Genomic DNA, 14,772 nt, shown 5'->3' with positions numbered 1-14,772 from the left:
CTCAAAAAATCATTCAAAACGGACAAAGGGCACTTAAAGGAACTCAAAGATGAAGTTTCGTAATTAACCATAAGCAAACGAAATATTCCTTTTTTGCCCTCTTTAACTCTATCCTACTTATATTGTCTCTCTTGCACTGCGTTGGCATCAATTTAAAATCATTTGGACTGGTCATTAATCTTTAATAAGTCGATGCTTTGACATACACCTCTCCGGTTTCTGTTGGTTTACTGATTAATTCCGATTCTAATAAGGTGCACAAAGAGTGAAATGGTTTAGTTTAATCCATCACGACGTTCTATTGAAATTTACATTGATAGATTTGAATTTATTTACTTAAAGTTTTTGTATTGAAATTTCTTTATTTCCTGAATTTTCCTCTGTACTGTGTACCCTTATAAATCAAGATTCATTTAAAAACTAATACTTAAGATATTTGATGAACCACTATTAAATACATCAATAAAGAAATTGTGGGTAATGTGGAAAAACAGAATAAAAGTAAACCAATTATCAAAATTTAGTCTTCATAAACAAATTTTGTGTTTATATTTATAATGTATACATGAACTTATGTCTGTTATTTACCCAAACATTTTAAATCTTAAATTAAGTTTCACTGTATTTTTATTCTGTACGATAAACATTTCAAATGCCGCAGAAATATTTATTTTAGAATAATATTGCTGAAGTGTATCGAATTTCTTTAATTTAAAATTTAAAGTTCAAGAGCAAAATCTCATTGAAAATGTAACTAAAAGACGGCAACTGTCCTTTTTATATCTTTTAATTGACGACATAATAAATTACTCGAATAATGATTATATTTGTAAATCATACACCTGATACTTGGTCGAACTACTTGATTATTAGTAACTTTTTCATATACCTAATTATTAAACGAAAAGAAATACAGCCATAGTTAAAACCAGGGTTTTATCTACCAAATAAGACAAATTTTTATAAAAATTAAAGATTCTAACCAAATCTCTGGAAACCCTACAACTTTCGATAAATTAATTTAATAATAAAACTGTCAGCTATTCTTAATGATGCATCTAAACTACTCTTTACCTCAAAACTCTATTTTCAGTGATACGTCAATAATAGTTGTGTCGGTAAACGTACAAAGTAAAGTACAAACTTAGTATAGAATCCACAACTTGCTAAATGATTTTTTCCATAAACATTCAACCAGCAGCTGAGTTTCTGTCTGATTGTTTTGTAGGCAAAATGTACCATATCGACTTTCATAATCAAACTATCAAAGCCGTAAATTATGTTACTGACACAAAGCTGACGTGGAAAAGCCGAAGAAAATGGGAAAGTATAGTACAATTTCTTTTGTCTGGATTCCTGATTACCCAAGAATAAAAAAAACTGAAAGACACAAAAAACCTTTTAAATAAAGGGCATTTCTAAGGCGTAAGGAAATGCTCCTACAATCGACATTAAGTTTTGAAATAAGAAGGAAATCAAATAGGAGCACTGCTGGATTATACCAAAAATTTCGCTCGGAGCTTTGATAACTGTATATCCAAAAAGTATTTGAATCAAAACAAGCGGCACCTTATAGGAAGAAATTTGTATGAGCAAGCTTTTAACAAGATTTAACCCTTTTGCAGCTAACATAGTTACCAGAGTTTCTGCTCGTACAATAGGATTTGAAAGATGACTTGAGGTTTTTTCTGTCAGTATCAGACATTGAATAACAATGTTGACTCTGAAGCATCAGTTTCATATTTAGTAGATAAACGTGAAACCTAAATAAATTATTTCAGAAAATTCTACGAAATGTACATTAAATAATGCCGCTGGTATGTTTTCGACAGAAAATAACCATTAGGGTTATTTGAGAAGTTATCGAAGATAAGTTGGAAAGACGAAAAAGCTAAAAGCCCAAGTTTCAACTTTGATAAATGTTCTAAATACAATCATATATTGGCTAAAATCTAAAAGAACGATGAAATAAAGACAACTTGTTTTCTTATACTGTATTTTTCGCATTTAACAAATATGAATGACTTTTTTCTATTTTAAGTTTGTATGTAATTTACATCAAAAACATAGTTATTCGTTACAATATTTGATATTGGTATTTAACTTCTTCAGACTTTTTATAAATATTTTTCGTGAATAAATGATCTTGGTTTTGGGTCGTTTTCCATGAACAATGTATTTTTTTGAAGACAATATGCTTGAGGTTTCGATCTTATTTCGTTAGTCATGTCAAAACATAATTAACATTGACAACTTTGATAACTCAATCAATCAATTGATCACCTACCACATGAATATCAAAATTAAACTCTAATTATCTTGGCACTTCTGATGGGAACCACATATTAAGTTACACAATATGTCTCTTGTTTTATGCTCCATTAACGTATCTATGTATCGTATCGGATTACCTTATTGCTGTCTTATATTAATGTGATGGTGAAAAATCATGAATATAATTAATTATAGCTTTTGTATACAATAGAATTAGTATTTAAAAGAGCATAATCTTGAATAGATGGTCATATATAGTCATATATATCCAAACGAAAACAGTAGTCAGATTATTGAAACTCTTTATTTATTTATATTTTATGTTAATAAATAGTTTTTCAAAGTTGTGAATTAAGTCATTTAACTGACGCAATCAGATTGGATTTCCATAATTGTCGCGTATCGAACATAACAATTTTGTTTCAACGATTAATTGGAAATCGAAGCCGGTGTCGCTATTCGTGGAGTGGGGGCGTTCGCTGTGGAGTAGCTCCCAATAAATCGAGAATCTTATCCATAGAGGACCACTACGACTTTTCATAACGTCTAGCGTCGAAAGTTGAGATAAACATTGCTCAGCCTTGCAAGAAGTGCACAAGGAATGGTATTGTTCACCCTCTTATATTTTAGATAGGGAAAGGCTCAAATTCATAATATTTTTGTAAGCAATTTTGAATTGACTTTGGCATTATACATCTATTGACTCATTCAGTTATTTTAACTTAATATGTCTTTCTAGACCAGAGAAAGAGTTGTTCTAGATTCAATAAAATATTGAAAGACAAAGATATTAAATCCAAATATAATTGTAATAATTTGGCAGATTTCAAACCAGAGTATTTAAACTGGGTACCAAAGTTCGACGGTAACCCTAATGAACTCAATAGGTACTTATCCGTATGCGAATCACCTATTAGTAATTTTTATAATAGAGAACAACCAAATCATTTTCAAAATTTATATTTGATTAATTCCCTAATTTCTAAACTTCGTGATAATGCTAAACTGGTTTTAAATATTCAAAACGTCACTGCTTGAATATCACTTAAAGTCACCCTATCTAGAAAAAAGAAAGAGACGAGGCCTCAACATTTCTATGTCAGAATTTTACAAGTTTTAAATCTAATTTGCAGTTATGTTGAGTTACATGAAACAACACATCATAATAAATTGTTAAGGAAGGACTTGTATAACAATTTAGCTTTGAAAACCTTCTTGTCAGATCTCAGAGAGCCACTTGGAACAACAATACGTTGTATGAAGCCAGAATTAAGGCGGAAAAATAAATGTTTTTGATTAACTCATTATTTGTCAACAAAATAGCAAAATAACATCATCAAAATAAGGAAGATAGGAGTATACATTGCATTATATATGCTATTTATATAGAACAAATATGTCAACGTTTAGAAAATAGATTAGAAAAATGAAATGAATTTTTGTTTCGAAATCGACAGTAAAGTGAAACATTAATGCCGATTGTTCGATAGAAATCTGCAGTGAAACCCCTTTTCTGTGTCTAGGCACTGAAGTAACTGAACTGCCATTCGCTTCATGTTCGACAGCAGACGATCATATGTCAACCATCTTACAACCTTCTAACATTACGAATAATTCAAACTAATTATTTTTAAAAAATAATCATATTTTTCAGCTGTATCGGCACAACGCTTCGGCATCTTCAGCGTCGTGACAAGAAGTATGACTAGAATGCCTTGATACATAATAGTACATTATGTTACTAGGAGTAAACGGCTATCATTATTGTTGAGCCCAGATTCTTGCACTGCCGGGGCGTCAGCCAATTTCTACGATCTGTGTTGCCGAAGATAATATAGATATTATTATATGCTTGAAGAAAAATAACTATTATTATTATTTATTTTCATAGTTGACAATATCACATTTTACCGAAATAAGGTCGAAGCATCAAGAATTTACTATAAAAACCACAATATTCACTAAAGGGGAATTGGATCATTTATTCACTTATATATTTTTCACGGTATTTTTATTTCTCTGAAACTTCTCTTCTGTCTGTATGAATAGTTTTACTTTTTGGAAACATTTCCTACACCAATAGTTTTAGCTCAAAGGCGGCACAATAGAATTAGTCCTATAATATAATATGCATGGTCTAGTGTTGAACAGATAAGTATATCTAGTCAATTTTATATATTTTTTAGAATTTTCATAATATCCTGCATACCATCTATGAACACTTACTCACAATATAAACACCAAAGAGAAAGATTCCGCTTACTCAATTTAGCTTATCTAGCTCGCTTGGTACAAATTAAATGTAAATCATATTCCTACATTAGCAGTATTCAAATGTTGAGATTATATCATTTTTAATCGTTTACTTCAAGAGAAAACAAAAATATACTTCAAAACCTTTATTAATTACGTGCCTTTTCTCTTTATAATGTTTCACTATAATATCATAATGGTTTTTGTTTGAAATAGATAAATAACCTCGACATTATTCTGTAATTTTAATTCCTCTTGTCTTTTTCGATAATTTCTATCACATATAGACTAGTTCACACTGCTTCCATCAATCACATACGAGAGCCACTTTGTATATTTTGAGAAACCACGGGTAAACAGTGGTGTACATATGATTTGCCATCGATATATAAATTTGTTACGAAAACATATGCGCGCTAATTTCAAGGTCGTTTTATGTGAACATCAAAGTTTTTAAAGATTTCAACGCGCATTTGGTGGCGAAAGTCCTTCACAAGCAAATATGTTTTGCTGGTATAACAAATTTAAAAGTGAACGCATATTGCTTGGTGATGAGGTACTTGCTGGTATGCCCTGTTCTGCAGTTACTGATGTGAAAAAAATTGTTACTTCTTGAGTACCATAAACGATTTACGGAGAACGTTAGAAATGTTAAATGAACATCGTATTATTTCTAATATAGTAGCAGGTGATGGAACATACATACTATGATATTAATGATTTTTCTACCTGTTAGTGTGTGTGGATGAACAAATATTCACTAACACCAGCAACCAATTTTTTTTGTCGAACAGGATTAGTAAAAACAAATAAGCTTGATGATCAACGTTCAATTAGTACTAGTACATCACAAAAAGTTAACCCGATGTTCTTGCAACAGCCAAATAATGTCAATGAATATTCACCTTACTAATTTGATTTTGTTATGTGTGATATCTGGTTATTATTTTATATAAAATGACGTAGTCGTTGCTTTAAAAAGGGGGATGAGATAGATGAAGTGATTCATCAAATTTTTGTTTGCCTAAAAGATGACTCTCTTCAAGTTTGTTGTAGAGGGTAGTTACAAGAACAAAGGGTTCAAGCCAAAGCGCCTGATCGGCTTCTCAAAGGACACCGGACTTTGGCAACGTCAAGTGGGGCACGACGAGCCTATCTGAAGGCCTATGTGCTCAACTGCTTCAACGGCCACCCACACCTATGTACTATGAGGGTAGTTACAACATAAATAAAATCTTTTCTTACAAAGACTTTTCGTTAATTGTGCGTCTACAGCATGTCAATACCTAGTAGAACCTCATGTTCAACTTCTCTACACCTTCACATTATATATTTTAGCATGGCTTAGAATACTAACAATCTATCCTATCACTTCATATTTTGTTAATAGATTAAAATTATTGACAATATTTTGTGAACTGAACTTTCTCGGTGGTGCTCACCATCATTTTAAATTATATTTTTAGGATCATATTGGGTATACAAAGAATATCCTCCCAGTTATAACGAAACGGATGGACCATTATATTGTCAGAAAACGGCCTACTTATTTGCTTTTGTTTATATTACAATAGTATTATCGGGAATACTTTTAGCTTTGATTGGAGCTTTGATCTGTTGTGCTTGCTGTTTATATTGTCTCAGTAAATATGCAGATTGCGATGTTGAATCACAAGCAGGAGAAAACGAAGACTTGAAAAAAGGAAGAGAAGAGTGACGGTAGTTGTTATTATGAATACATCTAAGAATTTGTTACTAATAATATTGGGAGTATTTTTAACGAGCTTACATTTATTTTATTTTAAAACATATATTGTATTGGAAATGATACCAAATATAAAAATAAATTACATATTCTTATGCAATAATCAATATTAATGTCCCCCGAGTGCATGTCAAATTGTCGATAATTTAATTTTCTCGAGTGCGCGAATGCGCACGAGAGGAAATTATAAGACAATTTGACATGCACGAGAGGGCATTTTGGCAGACTATTTCCTGAGAAAAGTTTAATTTAAAATAAACAATAATTGTTCCTTTTCTTAAAATATAAAATTAAAACCAAATGATGTTTATTAATCCTAGACGGAAATTTGGCACTAGTGCAAATTATCGATAATTTGCACTAGTGCAGTATTATCGCTGAAATTTGATCGTTGCTAGGTAAACATAAAATATTACATCTTTTTGGTTGGCTTAAATTTTTCGAAGGAAATAGTCAATTAAATTATAATAGTGTCATTTTTTATTAAAAAATCTTACTAATAGTACTATGAATTGTTTCATTTGTGAAGGTTCAAAGAAATATTGTCTAATATTCTTTTCACACATTAGAAACTTATTTGTCTAACAATGATGTGAATGTCAGGAAACATTCGTAAAACTACTTGTATTATTTTTATGAACCAATCCACATTGCACCATTTCTTCTACCGAAATTAACCAGCCGGTGATATTGCACATTCCAATCCTTTCGTAGCCTCCTACGTTCCTAGTATCTGCGACATATATAATCATATGTTTTTCTTAAATAAATGATAAACCTTTTCGGGCGAAAAACATTACAGATACTGAAAAAAATGTCCGATGTCCGATGGAGAAAGGACGAGCCAGATACATGCACTAAGTCTCTAAAAATATGTGCGGTCCAGCGCTATCGTGAAGTGGTTGACAGTAGATAGTGGAATTAATAGTCTCGCCAGTCATGAAACAATAAGCATCAACTTATCTCATCAACTCAATAGGCATCAACTTTCTTTGCGTCAATACGCAACTAAACACCCCACAAAAATTATCGCATCACTGGTATTTTAAGATATTTTTAATATTTAATTTTAGTTTTTTGGGACAATCTGTATATGTATCAACTTAATAGTATTTCTGGTTTCTTATCATGGGCAAAAAATATCACAATTTCTAACAAATTTTTTTTTAAGCAAAAATGCTCGAGTATTGGAGAATGCATTGAGAACGAGAACTGTCTAAGCAAATTGTGTTATTTTATAATGAAAATATAAATTTATTTTGTTAATAATTGATGTGCCTCAACATTTAACAAGACATGTGACGAATGAAGAAGCCGCTAGAATCATTGCGCTCATACAAGATGGCCGCAGTCAAAGATACGTCGCTGTAGTAGATGATCGTTATTTGAGGTTAACGGCGTTAAGAAGTAGGCATGCCAGCTAGAGGACCACGTCTTACCAGAGAACATCGAGTAGCAAGATTGGAATTTTCTCGAGAATTCGGAAATTGGAATATTCAAGATTGGTCCAATATTTTATTCACGGATGAATCAAGATTTTTTCTGTATTTATCAGATAGGCGTATACCAGTACATAGGCAACGTGGTGAACGGCACGATTAGGTTAATTTTTGTCAAACTGAAAGCTTTGGTGGTGGCTCTATCATGGTTTGGTGAAGAATTTCTATCGAGGGTCGCTCGGAGTTAGTACCAGTGAATGATGGAAGACTAAATGCTGACAGGTACATAACCATTATACTAGAACCCCATGTAATGCCCTATATGCCTCATATCGGTGACAACTCTGTGCTAATGCACGATAATGCTCGTCAACACGCTGCTAGAGTGGTTCGGCAGTACTTGGAAGAGCTCGAGATACCCACCCTGAATTGGCCTGCACGTAGTCCGGACCTTAACCCAATAGAGCATGTCTGGGACCATCTAGGGTGGCAAAATCAGTAACATCCGGCACCAATAAAAACAGATGATCTTCAAAATGTTCTTTTTAACTTCTGGGAAAATATGCCGCAAGGATACGTCCAGAACCTGTTTAGAAGCCTTTCAAAACGAATGGAAGCTGTAATTAGAGCGAGGGGCGGCAACACAGGCTATTAGAAATTCATTGGCTGGTTTTAGTTTAAGAACCGTTCATTTTTTTGTATAGATGTATTGTACAATTTTCTATGTTTTGGTAAATGAAACTTTAGATTAAACTGAATTAAAATAAATGTTGCAAAAGGCGTAGATATCTATTGGTGTTTTAATTCGTATTAATAATAAACTTCGAAAAAGAGGCAACACATTTAAAATATTTAAAAAATAATGAGTGATGCGATAATTTTTGTGAGGTGTTTATTTGTGAAATAACAATTGTAATAGAAATCATGAAATATAACAAAATTAAATTGAAGAGGTCTAAAGGGATCTAGCTCTATTACTTTTGAAAAAAAAAACAAGTCTTTTTTTCTGAAATCTTGAAATTTGAATCTTTAGTTTAAAAAAAGATATTTGAAATATTGAAGATAAAGTGAAAATGAGAGAAACACATGGTATATTTTCTTATCACTAATTTATGTATACTCCTTACTTAATCTACAAAATTACGTTATTCACTCTTACTAATTGTAATTCCAACATCATACCTCTCCGTCCAGTGTCGATTTACTTACAAATATGGTTTTTTTACTATTATTTTTGTTATTGGGACATGGAAACAATAAATAAGATTATGTATTTCAACTTGTAACTTATATACTTTATTATTAAAGCAAAGAAAAAGTAATAAAGCGTATTAACTACTTGACAACTAAAAATTAGGTTAAGTGTACTGAACTGAACTCTTCTTATTTACACGATTTTGATCAGTTGAATATTCAATCAGTAACTCCTTTTTGGCAACTAAATCTTTCAATTAATGATTTTTTATATCATATTATTTTTATATATATTTCCGTTAGTTATTGATATTAAAATAACTTTTATTGTCACAATAAAGTTTGTTTCGTTAACGATTCTAAAATCACTTAAAATTCCTATGAAGGGTAGAGGTAAGGAGTACCATCTCATATGGGAGCTTAGCTTAAAAACTGTCCGCTTGTAGACGATAAATCATAATTTAAAATTTGACCAGAAAGGCGCTCCTGTCGTACGAGATATCATATGATCATTCAGTGCAGTCTTCCGTCCGTCTTATTTGAATATGCAGTCTTAAAAAATTTTAAATGACTAGAGTCGTCGCTTTATTTAAAATTTACTCTCATGTGATAGTAGCGCCTCCCTAACGTAAAGAATTTGATGGACATATTCTGTAGCACAGAGATGGTTCTCCTTACCTCTACCCTCCATAAAAATTCCTTTAAGATTGATAGAATCTTGAGCACAAGTAGCCGTTGCCACATACTCCGTTTCTGCAGTCGACAGTGCTACACAATTCTGCTTCTTTGAAAATAATTCAGCATCTGAATATCCTTTAAATAATACATAATAGCTATTATTTTTATAGAAAATCAATTTCTTTTCTTTTGTTTCTTATAAATAGCGTAGAATTCTTTTGCCTGCGATCTAAGTTTCAGCGGTTGGTTTGTCTAGAAATCTGCTTAAATAGGCACTGAAAATGTTATATCTGGTCTGTTTGCTGTTGATGAATACATCGGTCCTCCAATCAACTGCCTTAAAGGAAGATCTATTACTTCATTTTCTGGGTTGTATTGAAATTGTTTATCCATTGGTGTCTGTTTCCCTTTGCATTCTTCCATATTGAAATTAACTGGCAATTTTTCTATAAATTTTCCTTCATTTATTCATATCTTCTCTATATCTACTAATATGCGTTACTAGAAACTTTTTAATTTCGCCCAAATCCTTTGATTGAAAGTATTATTTTAGAAGTTTGGCAGTTTATTCCACTTCATAATGTTTTCCAAGGACTAACATATCATCTACGTGAAATAAAATCCATACTTTCTCATTACAGTATAAACAACAATAAAATTTTGATCATTCAAACTTATTTTTCACAGCAAAACCATAAAAAGTATCGTTCCAAACCTTTGGTGTCTCTCTGAGTCCATACAGTGCTCTGTTTAATTTTAATATTTGTGATTTAACTCTTGTCCCTAATGGCGCATGAATATGTATTTCACTCTTCAATTCCCCATTTAAAAATACAGTAGCAATGTCTTATTTTTAAGTACTATTGCGATGCGATAGATATTAATAATCTTAATGTAGATATCCTGGCAACTGGTGAATAAACTGGATTAAATAGATCCTCCTTCTTAATCTAAAACCTTCTGCCACAATCCTGACCCTTTTAATACCAACTTCGTTTATACGTCCAAATATTTAGTTTTTCGTTAGAATTTCATTCTTTTTCAATAGCCTCTGTCCATTCTTTGATTTTTACTGCATCATTGTACTATACTGGATTACGTGATCAGTGGATATTAGGCAGTACGCATTTTATATCTCATATTCACTTAGATATTTTGGTTTATTTATCTTTCTACCTGTTTCATCTATTGTTGGTGTAGTTTCTTGTAGATTGTCAAAACTATCCGTCATTACTGTGCTTTGATTCACTTTCATCACAAATTTCAATCTCGATTCTGTCTTCTCCTTCTTCTATTCCTTTTTCTTTTTCAATTTGTGTTATTATATCTTTTTTATCAATATTTTCGTTTTTCATTAAAATGTCATAATATATTTGTTCTCCATTGAACCTAACATCTCTTGAACAAAAGATCATATTTGTTTTGAAATCCCATAATCTATATCCTGCTCTACCTACCATTATGCATAGTTGTGCAGGTTTGTCTAGTTTATTTTGTTTTGATGAAATTATTGCCCACGCTTGACTTCCAACTATTCTTAACTTTGACAGGCCATTATTTTTCTACCATATCAAAGTCGGTGTTGGCTTCGATAGGTGACCTGTGTAGTTCATTGGCTGAGCATTCTATTCCTTCACCCAAAAGCTCTCTAGATAAGTTGATTTCTGCAAATTTCGTTATTACTTTGTCTAAAAGAGTTCTATACATTCTCTGATATTCTATTTTCTCATGGTGTGTACATTGTGTACTCAAGTTTAATACTCTTCATCACTCCCTATTCGGTCCATGAGGGTGACTCCCTTGATCGTTCGCAGTATTTTCATCTCTATAGAATTATTTTTGGATAAAATGATACGATTCATATCTGACATATCATTATTGATATGATTATTTGCCTACTGATATCAAATTGTTTGACATACCTTCAACTAACAGTGCTTCTATGAATATTTCTTTTCTTTCACAAATTTCTTTAATTATACCTTTTTTCCTTGCATACAGCTTGGATTTTTAGTTTAATAAAGAGTACACAAATTCCAAAATTTGCTGGAACTCCCATATATTTTTTTGTTCTAACTAGTCAGCAAAGAATCCACCTTGGTATATATATATATATATATATATATATATATATATATATATATACTACCATAACATTGATCTTAGATATGAAGTTGAAGCCAAACTTACGAAATTACGAAAATATCCTCTACAAAATTGCAAAAAATTTACAAATAGTCGCCTGCAGTATATATATCAAAATCACGTTTTATCTAAGTTTATTTTGGGATTTCAAAAAAAAAATTAAAAATAAAAAGGTTCCTGACGAATATGTATTTATTTCGTTAGATGTAGTTTCTTTATATACAAGTATTCCTATTACCAAAAATATATTGTGGGACAAAATTCAAGATTATACAGAAATACCTCAGGACGAATTTATAAAAGCTACAGAACTCACACTAACAATAACCTACTTCAAATATGAAAATAGAATATGCAAACAAATTGATGGTTGTGCTATGGGGGTTTCCATTTCAAGTGTTATAGCACAGTTGGTAATGGAAGATCTCAAGGAAAGTGTCTTAAGCAAACTTGATATAAATATTTTTTCCCAACATGTATACGAAACCAACTTGGTCATCGAGATATTTGAACTTCAATTCATGTCATCCTATGTCACAAAAAAGATCAGTAATAATAAGTTTGGCTGATAGATTTATCCAACTATCAGATCCTGAATTTAGATGCTTAGCTATTCAAAAAGCAAAAACTGCATTGAAAGAAAGTAATTATCCGGAAAAAATGATAAACAACGTATTCATGAAAAGGATAAACAACAATCAATTAAAAAATAAAACAGAAACGGACCATCGAAACATAAAACATTTACCATATGTACAAGGACTTTCCCAACAACTATCAGATTATTATATAATAAATATGATAATAAATATGATATTAGTATACGTCATAAAGGACATAATAAATTATCCAAATATTTCACTAAATTGAAATCTAAAACACCAAAAAACAAAAGAAATAATATGATATATCAAGTGCCTTGTACTAATTGTGACGCTGTCTACATAGGGCAGACCTCTCAATATTTAGAAAATAGACTAAAAGGTCATTAATACAATAAAAAAAATAAAACTTGAAATATCGAAATAACATAAATTCAATTATAAAGATTCAAAAATTCTTAGAACGGAATCTAATACACGAAAAAGACAATTTTTAGAAATGGTTCACATTCATAAAAACGAAAAAGCTATAAATGATAAAAAAGATCTAAATAATTTAAGTAAAATTTATAGCTCTATTTTGTAAATTCTAATAAAACTACAAATAATTTGATCGATTAAGTACTGCTACATATTTAAGATGTAAGGACTAAGGAAAAATTATTTTTTTCTCATTAGAACATTTTCTATTTTGATTTTATTCTTATTTTAATGTTTATGATGTAGTTGATCTATTGATTAATATAAATACACAAATTGTCAGTGTCAATATCATATTTTGATAAAAACTTCAAGAAAAGTCGAAACGTCAAATTTTATTTTCCAAAAATTATTGAAAAACAGAAGAGGCCCAAAATCAGTTATCTTAATAATTTTTGAGAGATTGATCAAAAATTGATAACTTTTCATTTCATAAATTTGAGAGAAGACAAGAACTCGCGAAAAGTCTATCATGAGATTCCACATCAAATAAAAACTATCATTGGTTGGTTAAAGGCTAATGCTATAATATTAGTGTGATTTCTTTTCTTACGTTGTTACATTTAACAAAAAAATTTCATATATAAAAGAAGTTTGTAACGTTACAAATGTTATTTGATCTCAATTTGTCTTTAAAACATGAAAAATCTAATATGGCATCGATTTCTTTTTTATTTTCAGGAGCCTACTGGGTTTACAAAGAATATCCTCCGAGCTACGTCCCAGGTACTTTAGGATATTGCAGAAAGAGTACCTACATGCTCGCCTTCGTTTATATCACTATCATATTATCAATCGCTTTTGTAGCTCTAGCTGGATTTTTGTTTTTCTTATGTTGTATTTGTTGCTTGGGATGCGCTCTTAGCAGAAACGATGATGCAGAATCGGGTAACGCACGTACAGGTAATGCAACAAATGGAGGAAGTGTGGCTTAACAAGTGACAGCAACATAATTTTATGCTCTGTTCTTCAAATGGCTGAGTTTATAATGATGAGAGATCATTAATTTGATTAGATACATGAGTTTGCAGTTTTAATAATGGAAGCAGCTGATATTTAAATTCACATTACATTTATATGTTTATGTTGATATTTAATTATAGATTTGAAAACTGTTATTGTACATTTTTTTTCTTGAATATATAGATATGTCATTTTTTTTATTTCATTGATCACTCTTGTTCCATATTATTGTATTTGACTCTTCAATAAATATATCAATTCGTAATTTCGTTTATTAGTCCAGACGCTAGTAATGATTTTTGGCACACATGTAGTTTGGAAGAGTACTTTTAAAAAAAATTGGTATTTCATCAATAATGTGGCAGGGATTGAGAACTTTGATACAATGTATAGAAATGAGTATTTAGAGCGTGAAAATTTTCACAAAAAGCTGAGTTAATTGGTCTCTAATTGTGTGGGTTCGTGATTTGAGTAGACTGAAATCAGATTCTCATAATATTATAAAGTTGATTTTTCGTTTATACACAATTGATTTTCATGAATTCGTTCCCCGGCTCTGAAAACAACTATGACAGTTCGAATTATCTATTTATGACCTAACATCATAATCTTTTATTACCTATAGTTCCACATCAATTGAAATAAATTTCTTAAACGTGGGAGAAAGGATGAAATCATATAGACCGAGTGAAGTTTATAAGAAATTGGAATTTTCGAACTGGAATAACTGAAAAAGCAGGAAAAAAATACTAGTAGAAACCAGAATGAACAAATATATGTTAATTCAACAATATCTTTATTTAATGCGACCCCCGCGGACTTCCCTGTTGCCTCACCGTGTGAGAAATCGTTGCATAGGATTTCAAAATAAAACTGAGGTCGCTGAGAAAAAGCAGGTTCAGAATCTTGAAACAAACTGTGCTTTCCGAAATAATTCAGTAAAATAATATAAAAAATTAGTAGAATTACATTGTTTATT

The 14,772-nt window shown here is 30.9% G+C and overlaps 1 protein-coding gene across 2 annotated transcripts in view; it reads left to right on the top strand.

The window, feature by feature from the left end:
• Positions 1–13,948, top strand: part of LOC130442603 (uncharacterized) — a 42,035-nt gene extending 28,087 nt beyond the window's left edge. Inside the window, exon 4 of one of the 2 annotated variants that reach the window (XM_056776874.1) lies at positions 13,512–13,948. In XM_056776874.1, coding sequence (XP_056632852.1) covers positions 13,512–13,765 — 254 coding nt within the window. In that variant the 3' untranslated portion in view covers positions 13,766–13,948. Of the gene's footprint in view, positions 1–4,357; positions 6,250–13,511 lie in introns of those variants that run through there. The other variant, XM_056776875.1, reaches the window with a different exon arrangement.
• Positions 13,949–14,772: the final 824 nt, after the last annotated feature.

This window comes from Diorhabda sublineata, chromosome 4 (genome assembly GCF_026230105.1).
Source record: "Diorhabda sublineata isolate icDioSubl1.1 chromosome 4, icDioSubl1.1, whole genome shotgun sequence".
Classification (NCBI taxonomy): Eukaryota; Metazoa; Arthropoda; class Insecta; order Coleoptera; family Chrysomelidae; genus Diorhabda; species Diorhabda sublineata.
Note: the sequence above shows the minus strand (reverse complement) of the source record. Positions and strands in the feature narration are given on the sequence as shown.